The sequence below is a fragment of the Leptonychotes weddellii genome, chromosome 8 (genome assembly GCF_054177405.1).
Source record: "Leptonychotes weddellii isolate Sample4059 chromosome 8, ASM5417740v2, whole genome shotgun sequence".
Lineage (NCBI taxonomy): Eukaryota > Metazoa > Chordata > Mammalia > Carnivora > Phocidae > Leptonychotes > Leptonychotes weddellii.
In genome coordinates, this window is record NC_138376.1 from 45,091,093 (window position 1) to 45,105,502 (window position 14,410).

Here is a 14,410-nt window from a genome sequence, read left to right on the forward strand (position 1 = left end):
ACAAGTTGGTACTATACTTAAAAATTCTTCCTCACAGTTTTCTGAAATAATATTAATTTCATTCATTCATTAATGCATTCATTTATCTTTTGTTCATTTATTCAACAAATCTTTACTGAGAACCTCTAGTGTGCCAGAAACTCTGAGCATTGAGGCCATGTTTTGACCAAAATAGATATTTTATAATTATTGCAATAGAGAATATTAATATCATTTTTTGAGAACATTAGTATCATTTTAATTAATTTCATGACCTGATTTCTTTATTCTGATTTAGCACTAAGATATCTCAGAAACACATAAATATTTTGTCAATAAATATAATAAATAGAATTCTGCATATTGTATTCTCCTTGAGGGAAGAGATGCTCTTATTTTATATCTTCACAGTGTGGGTACACATTAAGTCTGACATTCATGTATTCAACAATCATCTATTCAATACATACCCTATAAAAGACTCAACACTAGATACTGTGAGGGACATGAGGGCATCAGACAAGGATTCTAGGAAAGTAGTAAGAGTGATAAGTAACATGTACACAATTGATCCCACTGTAGGACAGAGAGAGAAAGAGCCGTAGAGAAATAAAGATATGGTGCTATTGAAATTTAGAGCAAAAACAGGTTATTCTCAAATAAAGGATTATGGAAAAACTTTTTGGAAGAGTTGGCTTTGAGCTGAGCCTAGGAGAATGGGATGAATTTAGCCATAGAAAATAGAACAGATAGGAAAGAAAAAAGAGAAGGTAGCAGAAGAGCATAGAAAGTATCTTTTTACATATAAATTATACTTTATTAAAACAAGACAATTTTTTCTAAAATTATTCTGTTACTTTTTATGCATAATTATGTTCAATTATTCTAATATTCACTTTGGAAATATTCAAAAATAAATTATCCTAATCTCCCATTTTTTCTTCTTCCTTGTCTCTTAGGGTTAGCTAAGCCCATTTAAGTCTTACCAGAAGAAAGATGCAAAAAGTCCCTCACTTTCAGAAAACTATTCCAAAATCTCTATCAGCTGAATGTAGCTCTCTATAAAGCTAAATCAAGAAATTGTTTTACTCTATTCTAGTTGTGTTTTTAGTGTGTGGTAATCTCTTTTTTTTCTACCAAATAGTTTCTGAAACAAGCTAAAGTACTTTATTTTCACCATTTTTATGCACTAATGTATAATGATGAACTTACAATTTGAAAATATTAGCAGATACTTTAAATATGTAGCCAATTTGCCTACAATAATCAGTGTCTGTGATGATGCAAAACTTTCCCCCATCCTAAATAATTGTGCTGTTTCAATATGTAACTGGGACTATTATGCTATCACCCACAGTATAAACTGTTAGCTCATGATGGCTTTTCTATTTAACATAGTACAAATTAACCAGTTACTCAAAGTTGATGGTCATTTTCCTAATGATATGTTATGCTTAGCTTTGGAGGTATCAGTTCACACTCATCTTTTTCCTAATTGCCTGCAGTATTCTAAGTAGAATTGCCCTTCACTCCTTTCACTAGGCTGTCCTTCTGGCCATGCAAAATGCACACTTAGGCATTACATGCAAATTTCCTCCACTCTATAATGACCTTAAAGTTGTTTCTTTCTTTGTCACCTCCCCTCCTCCAGATATTACTTAATGATGCATCTAGATCTCTTTGGGTCCCAATAAAGTTGGTCAATAAATGGTCAATGCAGTAATGATTTTGTGACAATTAGTTCTATTGGTTTCTGTCAATCACATATAGGGGAGAATCATTTAACTATCATATGGACTCCTCCTACTTTCCCATGAAAATTGTAACTTTTTGTTTTCAGAAAAAATACTTGGGAGATAGATTTTTCAAAAATGCAGTTGTTTAATGATAATTTTATTCATAATTGCAAAAAAAAAAAAGAATCTATTTGTGCTTCAACTGATGAATGAAGTAACTATGGTACATCCTTACAATGAAACATTACATAGTAATAAAAAGGAAGAAAACATTGATACACATAACAACATGAATGAATAAATATCAAACACATCATTATATGTAAAGAAGCCAGACAGAAACGGCGACATATCGTATCGTTTCTACTTATATGACATTCTAAAAAAGTCAAAATTGTAATGGCAAAAAACTGGTTGTGGTTTCCAAGGCCTGGGAGGGAAAAAAGTTGTCTATACAGGGCCATAAGGAAACATTTCAGGTTGGCTAAATTGCCCTAAAACTTAATTTTGATGGTGGTCGCATGATAGTTTGCATTTGTCAAACTCAAAAACTCTGTACCCTAAATGGGCAAAATTTACTGTATGTAAACACTACTTCAAAAAATTTGACTTTAAAGTAAAAATTCATTGATATCTCAAAATGTGATCAATCTGAAAAGATACAGTCAACAATCATTTAGAGAGCCATCAAGAAAGGAAGGGAATTATTCATTCCATAGGATGTTTTACAAGTTTTCCTTTTCAGAAGGAGCACCAATAACATTCATATATCTTTTGTTTTACAAATAAAAATTAAATTTTAGGGGAAACACCTTCATTGAACAAGTGCTTGTTTTTCATTGTTGTGTTAATTATGAATTTACTAAAATAATCTCCAAAAGTAACAGTATTTTGTTAAATACAAGCTTACTTAATGAGTTTATTAGTTATGATAATCATCTAGTCTTAAAATAACACACTGCTACCATTAACAATTGCAAGATTATTATCTTTTACCTCTCAGTCTAGTAAACAACTTAATAATTCAGAGAGACAATGGAGAAAAACCACTGCTAGAAACTCTCACATAATAGAACTGGAACTCAGATACAAAAGACAAAATAGGATTAGAAATAATCCTGAGAAGGATGCTCTAAACAGCAAATGCCTTACCTTTGTGTTTGAGTGGCATAGCTGTTATCATAAGTCTCATAGGTCTGGTCATCATATTCACCCCCGTAGCCATCATCATACCCCTGAGGCAGAAAATGGTAGAAAGACCTATTAGCAATCAACTTGATTAACTTAGATCTGGTTTGGCTTAATGAGATTTTATGTGATGTGACCTTAATTTGGTTTTTACGTTTGGTTAGTTACTCTGCATCAGATTTTACTAGACTAATAATTTCTTCATAACCTTGACTAATATTTCATGGACCAGATATTAATATTTAATAATTAAGCTTCAGCATATCATTAAAGTAGCAATACCTCCTCTACAATTTATCTAGAATTTTGATCAATACTAATGAAAACTATATAAGAAGTTAAAAATAAATTTTCTTTTGAAAATATTATGGTTAGATAGTGTGCTAACATCATGGTGGTGTTAACATATTGGTTACAGCCCCACTGGTTTTTTTTTTTTCTTCCCCTGATAATAATCATAATTATGTTTGAAACTATAAAATTCAGGATCCTTAAATTGTGGTCAACTTTCAGTAAAAAAGATATAGTCATCATTGCAAAACAAACAAAAAAGAAAGAAAGGAGAAAAAAGAAAAAGGGAAAAGAAAGAAAAGGAGGGAAGGAAGGGAAAATGAGAGGGGATGGAAAGAAGGGCTGGAGGGAAGGATTGGGGGAGGATAGGCAGGAAAGAAGGAAGAGAAAAAAAGACAGAAACCACATAAAGAGCCTTTATTTTGTTGTGCATTCTACAGTTTTTAAATCTCATAAATAAAATGATGTTGGTGGTGAGTTTGATTACCTAACTAAATTAATGCTACCAACGCTAATGCAGATTTGTCATTGCAGACTGTGAAAGCAAGCTAGCAGTTGTACAATCCAGTTATCAATCACTGTGTGAGAGATTTACCTTTATTTCCCTTTGTGGTCACTGACTGTACTCTAAACCCTAGCCAACCACCTCAATTACTCCCTACTTCTGAAAAAACCTTTAGTTTTTCTGCCTCTGGGCCTTTGCTGGTGTGTCTCTTTCCCTGGAATGCACTTCCATCCCAACCCACCAATTCATAACTTCATTTCAGTCTGGAGGCTTATAAATCTCTCTATTGTGTTCAAAAATTTAAACAAAAAATATGTAGATATGAAAGTTTCCACATCAGTCTTGACTAAGATCTTTGAGCCCATTTAATCTGAAAACTAGTAATTTTCATCAACCTAAGAACGTTTTTAAAATATTATTTATGACTTCTCCATCTGGTTTACCATTTATATAATGCTATTATTTATATATGAAGTTTACTGAGTCTGACTTTAATTTCTTCTATTCTTCCACTTACAGTTTTCACTTCATCATATTTTTGCTCTGCACTATGGGATCGTTTCTTCATTTGATCTTTGACTATTCTAATTCAATTCCTATTAAGTTAAAAAATTAAATATTCTAAAGTTAATTTTAACATATAAGATTATTTTAAAATAGTACTAAAGGATTCATGCACAAAAAACAGCACTTCCTTTCCTTGTCTCTCTCTAACCTTCAGTTCTCTTTAAGCCTTTTCATCTATTATTCTAGTATTAATTTTTATGTTATTAAGTAATATGGTTAAATTAATGTTGTTGATTTATGAACTTTAATTATTTTCTATTGACTAGCCATTCAGGTTATTAAGGATTTAGTTTTGTTATAGACTTTTCCCTACATTTTTCCCTACACTTTAATATAGTTTCATCATTACTTTTTTAAGTAGTCAGTATCTACACTATAATTCAATAATAAATATTATTTACTAAGGATCCAAATAGACTAATACAATTCTTTTTTTATTCTCATATACTTTTTGTTTCTCCTAAAGTTAATAATTGCTCATTCATTTTATTTTATTATTTTATTTTATTATTTTCTTGGTTGCCTATATATTTTGAATTATTTGTTTGTAATTATCCCCGCGCATTGGGCTCCATGCTGGGCGTGGAGCCTACTTAGGATTCTCTCTCTCTCTACCCCTCCCCGTTCCCCCTCCACTTGTGTGCTCTCTCTCAAAAAAGTATAGTTAACATATAATGTAATATTAATTTCAGGTGTACGATAGAGTGAATCAACATTTCCATACAACACCCAGTTGCAAGTACACTCCTTAATCCCCCTCACCTGTTTTACCCATCCCCCCCACACACCTGCTGCTCTGGTAGCTATCACTTTGTTCTCTATAGTTAACACTATGTTTCTTGGTTTGCCTCCCTCCCTTTTTTTCCCCCTTTGCTTATTTGTTTTGTTTCTTAAATTCCACATGAGTGAAATCATATGGTATTTTTCTTTCTCTGACTTACTTCATTTAGCATAATACTTTCTAGCTCCATCCATGTCATTGCAAATGGCAGGATTTCATTCATTTTTATGGCTGAGTATATTCATATATATATATATATACACACACACACACACACACATACATATATGTATATATACATATACACATACACACACCATCTCTTTATCTATTCATCAGTCAGTGGGTACTTGGCTGTTTCCACAATTTGGCTATTGTAGATAATGCTGCTATAAACATTGGGATGTATGTATCCCTTTGATTTAGTATTTTTGTATCCTTTGTGTAAATACCTAGTAGTGCCATAGATGGATTATATAGTGTAGTTCTATTTCTAACTTTTTGAGGAACCTCCATACTATTTTCCAGAGTGGCTGCACCAGTTTGCATTCCCACCAACAGTGCAAGAGGGTTCCCCTTTCTCCACATCCTCACCAACACCTGTTGTTTCCTGTGTTGTTAATTTTAGCCATTCTGACAGGCATAAGGTGATATCTCATTGTGGTTTTGATTTGTATTTCCCTGATGATGAGTGATGTTGAGCATTTTTTTATGTGTTTGTTAGCCATCTGGATGTCTTCTTTGGAAAGATGTCTATTCATGTCTTCTGCCCATTTTTAAACTGGATTATTTGGTTTTTAGGTGTTGAGTTTTATAAATTCCTTATATATTTTGGATATTAACCCTTTATTGAATATGAAATTTGCAGATATCTTCCCCCATTCTGTAGGTTGCCTTTTAGTTTTGTTAAGTGTTTCCTTCACTGTGTAAAAGCTTTTTATTTTGATGTAGTCCCAATAGATTATTTTTGCTTTTGTTGCTATGGCCAGTGTCAAAGAGGTTACTGCCATGTTCTCCTCTAGGATTTTAACTAAATTTCCTAATGTCTAACATTTAGGTCTTTCATCCATTTTGAATTTATGTTTGGGTATGGTGTAAGAAAGTGGTCCGGTTTCATTCTTTTACATGTGACTGTCCAGTTTTCCCAACACCATGTGTTGAAGAGACCGTCTTTTCCCCATTGGATATTCTTTTCCTGCTTTGTCAAAGATTAATTGACCATATGCTTATGGGTTAATTTCTGGGTTGTTTATTCTGTTGTCTTGATCTATGTTGTCTGTGTCTATTTTTGTGCCAGTGCCATACTGTTTGATCCCTATCACTTAGTAGTATAACTTGAAGTCCAGAACTGTGATGCCTCCAGCCTTGCTTTTCTTTTTCAAGATTGCTTTGGCTATTTGTGGTCTTTTATGGTTCCATAAAATTTTAGGATTGTTTGTTCTAGCACTGTGAAAAATGCTATAAAGTCGCAGGATAGAAGATCAATGTACAGAAATCTATTGCATTTCTATATACCAATAATGAAGCAGAAAGAGAAATTAAGGAATCGATCCCATTTACAATTACACCAAAAACAATAAGATACCTATGAATAAACCTAACCAAAGAGGTGAAAGACCTGTATTCTGAAAACTATAAAACACTGATGAAAGAAATTGAAGATGACATAAAGAAATGGAAAGACATTCCATGCTTACGGATTGCAAGAACAAATAATGTTAAAATGTCTATAATTACCCAAAGCAATCTACACATTTAATGCAATCCCTATCAAGATCCTCCAGGCTTTTATTGCTTTCCATAACTCTGCCTTTTTGAGTAGTCTAGACCAACTGTTTTGTAGACTGTCCCATATTCTGAATTTGTTTGATTATTCTCATAATTACATTTTGCTTCAATATTTTTGAAAGGATACTGCATCTGTGATATTATGCTGCACATTTATCTGATTGCAACTTTTTAAATTCTAATCCCACACTGGATTGATTAACTGAGTGTAGAAGATTAGGATGAAAATGATTTTCAATCAGAACTTTTGAGAGCTTTGAGTCAGTGTTTTCATCACTACATATTGGTGCTGAGAATTCCTGCTACTTGTATGTGACCTAGTTTTATTTCATTTCACTTTTTTTCTTTCCTTTCAGGATGCTTTTACAAACTTTACATCTGGTGTTCTGAAGTTTTATAATGCTGTGCCTTTGTGTGTGGTGTGTCTCTTTTCATTCAGTATGCTGGGTAGTCAGGGAGCTCTTTTAATTGTGGGAGCTTGTGTTCTCCAGTTCTGGCAAATGTCATTGTACTTTTATTCTCTCTTTCTAGTACTCTTACTAGTGAGATATTGGATCTTCTGCATTGCTGCATAATTTTATCTTTGTGTCTAATGTGATATCTCTTATGCTTTTTGTTTTACTTAATGGGAGAATTCTAAAAAAGTCAATCTTGCAACCATCCTGTAAGATGTATAACTTTATTTACACACCTATACCCCCTCCAACACACACATGAACAGCTATTAGAGTGTGCACAGGAGGCTCTTGTGTTCTCAGGTGAAATTTAGGCATCCTATTCTCAACTCAAGGCTTCACCTCCCCTCTGGTGGAACAACAGTTAACATCACAGCCGGAATTTCCCATAGCTGAACAGGCCAGGCAGTCTAGCTCTCTATCTTGGGGATCACTGGGTCAGTAACTAGGGCATTAATTGTATTTGCCACAGGTGTCTCAGGGACTGCACACATCTTTTCTAGCATCCATGCTATTGTTCTCCACCAAAATTCTAAAAATATGGCTTCATTAACCCTCAGTTGTTACTCTAGACTCAAGAGCTCTAGCTTCTAACAGGAAGCAAGCAAGTTTTGTTTTGTTTTTGTGTTTGTGTCCCCACACGAGAAGAGCCAAGGAGGGGGGCAGGTACATATTTTCATAGCCTTCAACCCCCTAAATTTCCTATGTTTTCCCTGTTTCTATCTGTTGAAATGCTACTGATATCTAAAGGTTATTTTATACTGTACAATCTTCAGGAAAATCTTCCTGCTTCTTTCAAGCTTAGGGTAACCCCTTGTCCTCTGAATTCTAATAGCCTGTGGTTTTTATCTTACCACTACTTAGAACACTACTAAACATGTACTGTATTTTTTTAATAATTTTCTCTCTTTTTAGAATTGAAGGTCCTGAAAAGCATGGACTATATCATAGTTAATCACCTTTTTTTTGATGCCTTATGGTGTTTAGCATAATTTATTCATAGAATATTTTCTCAATAAATATGTATTGAATTGTTAAATTAGCACAAAGGAGAGTATTCTCATCCAGAGTAGATATGGATTGACTCAAATCAATCACCACTAAAAGAGAAATATTTCAAATGATGATTATACAATAGTATTATCTCTATGAAGAATAGCTTTACCATTTAGCTTGTGGAAGACGATTATACTTTCCCTTCTCACACTTTTACTTTTTTTTTAAAGTCTTACACCAAAAATCCATAGAACATATAGAACTCTTTCCTGGCAATGCACAATTTCATAAGGTATATAGGGCAGTGGTCCCCAAATAATTGTCCTTACTATAGAAGGGAAAGTAAATGTGGAGACTTACACATAATTTATTTTTGTTTTCTAGCATTTGATATGTTTATATAGTTTTCTTAGGACAAGTAAAATTATGAATCATGCTGGTAATGTTCTAAGATAAATCAGTAAAATAGACATGCTCCCTAAAAAGCCAGTCAGTATCTGCAAGAGATTCAACTTAAATATGAATATTCAACTAAGAAATCAAAACATATTTTTCCCATTTTTGCTCCATTGTTTCTGCTGTTTCCTTTGAAGAAATTACTTTTTTAAAAAAGATTTTATTTATCTATGTGACAGAGAGAGACACAGCAAGAGAGGGAACACAAGCAGGGGGAGTGGGAGAGAGAGAAGCTGGCTTCCTGCTGAGCAGGGAGCGCGATGTGGGGCTGGATCCCAGCACCCTGGGATCATGACCTGAGCCGAAGGCAGACGCTTAAGGACTGAGCCACCCAGGTGCTCCTACTTTTTTTTTTTTTTTAAAGTAATTTCTGTACCCACGGTGGGCCTTGAACTCACCACTCTGAGATCAAGAATCACATGCTCTTCTGACTGAGCCAGCCAGGTGCCCCTGAAGAAATTACTATCTTATGTCTCAGCCTATTCACACATTTGTACTAAAAATTATGACTTTTTTTTGACGATAGAAAGATTTTCTTTATTAATGACCCCAGCTGTATTTCTTAGATACGGGGGTTTTGAACTCAAATACTTAGAAGAAAACAAGTTAAGATTGCTTGATCCTGCAACTCATTCCGAGCAACATACTGCAAGGTGCAACAGCTTGGAAGAGGGGGAAGAAGGCAAGGGGAGTGAGGAAGGGAAGATAAAGAAAAGGAATTAAGTTGATCAAGTGGGATTCTTTTTTTTTCTTTTTTTTAATTCTTAAGAAGTATGAAGTCCTTGCCAGCACAGCTCATTTCTGCAGACTATTTCCAAACATGTACAAAATGGAACCAAAACCGAGAACCCATTAAGAACCTGAAGCCGCGCAACATGAAAAACTACGATTACCCAGTAGCCTTCCGCTGCCCGCAGCTGCCTGCTCCTGCCCCAGAGATCTAGCGGTACGAAAACGGTCTCCCCGGGACTGTTTTCATTTCTTTTTCTCGACATCTGGGCATGCGCGGTTCAGCACCTTGAGGAAGTCGCCGTTTTTGCCGGCATCGTGTGTGAATCTAGCCTTAGTGCACTTGATGTGGTAGTGCAGATGGTCCCAGAACGTGTGGATCGTGATGTCTCGAGCACTGGCGTTGGTGCGGCGAGGGGACAGCACGAAGGTCACAGAGCCAGTGTTGTCACCCATCGGAGCGTCCGTGTCTTTCAGCTCCAGAGGAGGTTCCCAGTGGCTAAAGGGGACCCGTGGGGCTGTGTGGCTGGCTCTGTGTCCTTCTTTGAACTCCTGCATGAACACTTTTCCAATGACCACAAAGTCGTCATCCTTAAACACTGTGCTGAAGATTACTGTGGCTCTGTCCTTTTTAGACTCAGCATACGTGGTCTCATCATCCCTCTAATGGATAACTGCCTCGTTCTCTCCTTCCTTGCCCTCTTCCTGGAATTGAAAGTATTTTTCAAAGACAGAAGCAAAACAATTTAGTGTCAATATGCCAGCCTGATGCACAACGGAATCCTTGGATGCCAGCAGATTTTCAAGGTCACATAGCAAAGAGACACTGTATCCTGATTGGGGATTTACCAAGAAACTGCCGTATGCCCTCTTTAATAACTAATCAGGCACCATGTGCCTGAAGTTCTTTGTAGAATTTCAAGGAAATACTATCATTTTTGTTTTGTCTCCATTGGGATCTGAAATATGATAGAGGACTCCATTGAAATCTGCAAATATTACTTCTACTGCTTCTTGTTTGTTCCCAGTGGCCACGTGTTTGAACTTGAGCTCACGTGTCTCCTCGATGATGCCGTTGTTCACCTCCAGCAGGAATATGGCAGCGGCTGGCCCTCAAGCCTGAACCCAGCCTGCCCAACAATGGCTGATGGTCCAAGACTATTTTAGATGCTAATTAAATTATCAGGGTCTCAGAGTAGAATTTTCTATATCTGATGTCCCAGTGAAAGGGAAAAACAACTTCTGCAATTAAAAGTTTTAATGTTATTTCCTTCCAGCTGAAGACAGATGATTTGGCATCTCTCACAAAAAAACAAAATGCCCAACGAAAAAAGACCATGTTTTTTGGAACATGGTCATGAAGAACATCACTTCTATCTTGAATTCCTTCATATCTGTGAAGTTATAAATTCTTTAGTTTTCTATTCTTTGAACCAAATTAAAGATCCTTACAAGATCCTTAAGAAATGCAATCTTGGCTATTTTCCAGATCTTCATCAAGTCCTCTACAATTTGCTTAAGTCACAATGTGAAGTGTAGCCTGATGTGAAGGCTACAGTGTGAAAGAAGAGGAGGATTTCTTTGTAGTTCCCCATGAATTATAGGTCACTTTATACATACACTTTATACTGGGAAAGGCAGCATACAGGATAGATGTGTATTACTATAAGCACATAGTTATACAAAGCCAGCCCTTTTCCAATCTGCTTTGGAAAATACATTTCTCTGCCTTAATATGCCTACTAATTTTTCAATTTGATTTAAGCACTTCATCTTGAACCATGATTTCTGCACCAATTTTGGGTTTCAAATCTAAATAATGGCTCTCTCTCTATATATAGGCTTAAAATAATAGTAATTCACCAGAGTGTATATTAACCACTGAATTTATTATCCAAGCAATAGAGATAAAAGAAGAACAAGACTTAATTCCTGTCTTTGAGAGGTTCTCAGCCTGTGTGTTCTGATAAATGTTTAACAAATGCCTCTTCAAAAAAAGTATATGCATGTGTGTATGTGTGTGGTGTGTGTGTATGTATACATAATTTCACTATAAATCTTACTGACATAAGCACACAATTTACAAATAAAAATCAAATTTGTAAATATGTATAAATTTAATTTATACTTAAAATTGTATATTTAATTTATATTAAAATTTATTGCACACAACTTACAGATAAAATATCTAATTTATTTTGTTTTATACACATACAACTTCAGTGTGACTTGCTATCTCTTGTAAAATCAGTTTTTAGGGCGCCTGGGTGGCTCAGTTGGTTAGGCGACTGCCTTCAGCTCAGGTCATGATCCCGGAGTCCTGGGATCGAGTCCCACATCGGGCTCCCGGCTCGTTGGAGAGCCTGCTTCTCCCTCTGACCCTATCCCCTCTCATGCTGTTTCTCTCTCTCTCTCAAATAAATAAATAAATAAATAAAATCTTTAAAAAAAATCAGTTTTTATAATTCTGATATTGCAATGATACCACAATAAATCACAAAACAGATAAAATATGACTACCATCTTTTTTTTCCGAGACACTCTGTGAATTTTAATTAGCATAAATACGAAGAAAATGCACCTAGGAATATCCTAATAAAACTGCTGAGAATCAAAATTCAAAGGCATCCAGAAAAACTGGTATATTATCTTCAAAGTGAACAAAAAGAGACGAAGCAGAATTTTTCAACAGAAATGATGGAAGCAAGAAGACAACAGAATGACATCTCCTGGGTGATGACTATCTTACTCAGCAAATAAGACACCCTTGTATTGATGAACATTATAAATCTGACCCGAATGTCATTTGAAATTTTCATTTATGTTGGCAAGTAAAATAAAAGGAAAACCTCAAATATGTATGTCAACTTTATTTCTTTGTCAGTTATGTGAGCAACTTTGTTCTGAATTGGACAATGGCTTTCACATACTAGAACATTTCCTCAATTTTGTGTTCTGTTCACACTGTAAAGGCTATAGGCATAACACAATTTTAAGTTAAATCTGCATTATTAATATTTTCTCCATAGTGTTCTTAAATCTACATAATCAATAACAAAAGATCAAGTCCTAGCTTTTGGCATTTGCTGGTATCTGTGGTGTAAATACTCTTACCATGGCTGATTTTAAGCTATCAACATGAAAAGCAACAAATTTGGGAAGAGATGAACAGTAGCACACCATTATATATTATTTCCACCATACAGAAGCAGCAGACATAAATAACCTAGAGCATAGATTGTAATAAAATAATCAGATAATGATGAACTTGAAAATATTAACTATCTCTGTCTTTCATATCATTTATTTAAATTTTTTAAATTTTATTTTATTATGTTACATTAATCATCATAAATCATTAGGTTTTTTTATGTTTTTTATTTTAATTTATTTTTTACTGTTATGTTAATCACCATAGAGCACATCATTAGTTTTTGATGTAGTGTTCCATGATTCATTGTCTGCGTATAACACCCAGTGCTCTATTCAATACATTTTAAGTTAGTTTAACTTAATTTTTAATAATAGCTGGGTTTAGCAACCAATTCACAAAAATCCTAAACATTTCACAAGGGGTCTCGTGAGCCAGCACGAGTCAGTTGTAGCACACCCCTGCTCTTGGCCTATTACATACAGGAGACCAATAGATTTCTGAAAAATTGAAATACCGATGGGAAGCATTTAATAGAGTATGTAATAGGTGCTATGGGAGTACATTGGAAGGAATGCAAGAATGTCTAAGGAAAGGTCTTAGTTGAGATGGTTATTTGTGGATAAATCTGTATTTCTAGATGGACTAGCAGGTAGTGTGAGAGCTTTCCACTTTCCAAGAACATCAAGTGTGAATGCTCGGCAACATCAAAAGAAAGTCCTGTGTTTAGGGAACTGTTAGCAGTTGAATGTAACTAAAGCACAAAATGTCTATGAAATGGTAGGCAGTTGGGCTCAAGAAATAGATAGGAGGAAGGTTTGAAGTGCTTCCTATGACGTGGTAAGGAGTTTATCTGTATCCTATAGGCAAGGATGGAATGACAAAATATATATATCTGCATTTTGTAACTTTCTTCGATTCTTAAAAATTCCAAGTCTTTTGGGATGAGGCTCCATTCCCCCGCCGACCTTTCTTGAATATGTTAATCATACTGTAAAACCCCTGGATGATAACTCCAACATCTGTCATCAGTGCCTTTATGTTTTCCTCTTGGTTTTTGTTGAATTGATATTGATTTTAACATGCCTTGTAATTTTTCAGTGAACTCTCCTCAATGTTGTGTACGGAAACTTGGGAAAGCTTTGGCTGATGGTATTTTCTTCCAAAGACGATTAAATGAACTGCCTGGTAGGCAGTTAGAAAAGTAGCAGATGACCTCGATGTCATGGAGAGTTAGTTTGAGGCAACTGGGCATAGGGGTTTGAGGCTGAGACAGTCTGGGCTTCAAATAGAGCTCTGGAAGTCATCAGCAGAGAGATGACAATTGAAATAACAACCATTGTTCAGACTATCTACTGAGATGAGAAGCTCAGGCTGCACCAGACTCTATGTGAACACAGTGTTAGAAGTCCCACTCCCCTCTTTAATTGGTCTTTATCTCACCAGGAAATGGAAGGTACAAGCATCCACTGTAATAAATAGAATCATGTTTTCTACAAGAAGAACCCACTCTAAAAAGAAAATCAGTCTTGAATTCATAAAAAAAAGATGTTATTTCTTGAAAAGCCTGTCGTAAAAGTCCCCATGCCAATGTATTTTCTTAACCTTGACATGTACCTGTGAGAATCTCTGGCTGTCTCTGTGTGCCCATTACTGCCCCCACAGACACCAAATCAAAACATGTTGACAAAAATGGAAACATAAATAGATTATATATTAAACTTCCTCGATATATAGAGGTTTTCTAATCAGCGCTCATTTGTCGAGTGTTTGAAGATTTCTTGTAAC

The 14,410-nt window shown here is 35.0% G+C and overlaps 1 protein-coding gene and 1 pseudogene across 1 annotated transcript in view; both read right to left on the bottom strand.

The window, feature by feature from the left end:
- Window positions 1–14,410, bottom strand: part of KHDRBS2 (KH RNA binding domain containing, signal transduction associated 2) — a 525,516-nt gene that overhangs the window by 40,419 nt on the left and 470,687 nt on the right. The window contains exon 7 of the mRNA XM_081828467.1: window positions 2,868–2,950. Coding sequence (XP_081684593.1) covers window positions 2,868–2,950 — 83 coding nt within the window. The remainder of the gene's footprint in view (window positions 1–2,867; window positions 2,951–14,410) is intronic.
- Window positions 9,475–14,273, bottom strand: LOC102742849 (actin-related protein 2/3 complex subunit 2 pseudogene; annotated as a pseudogene).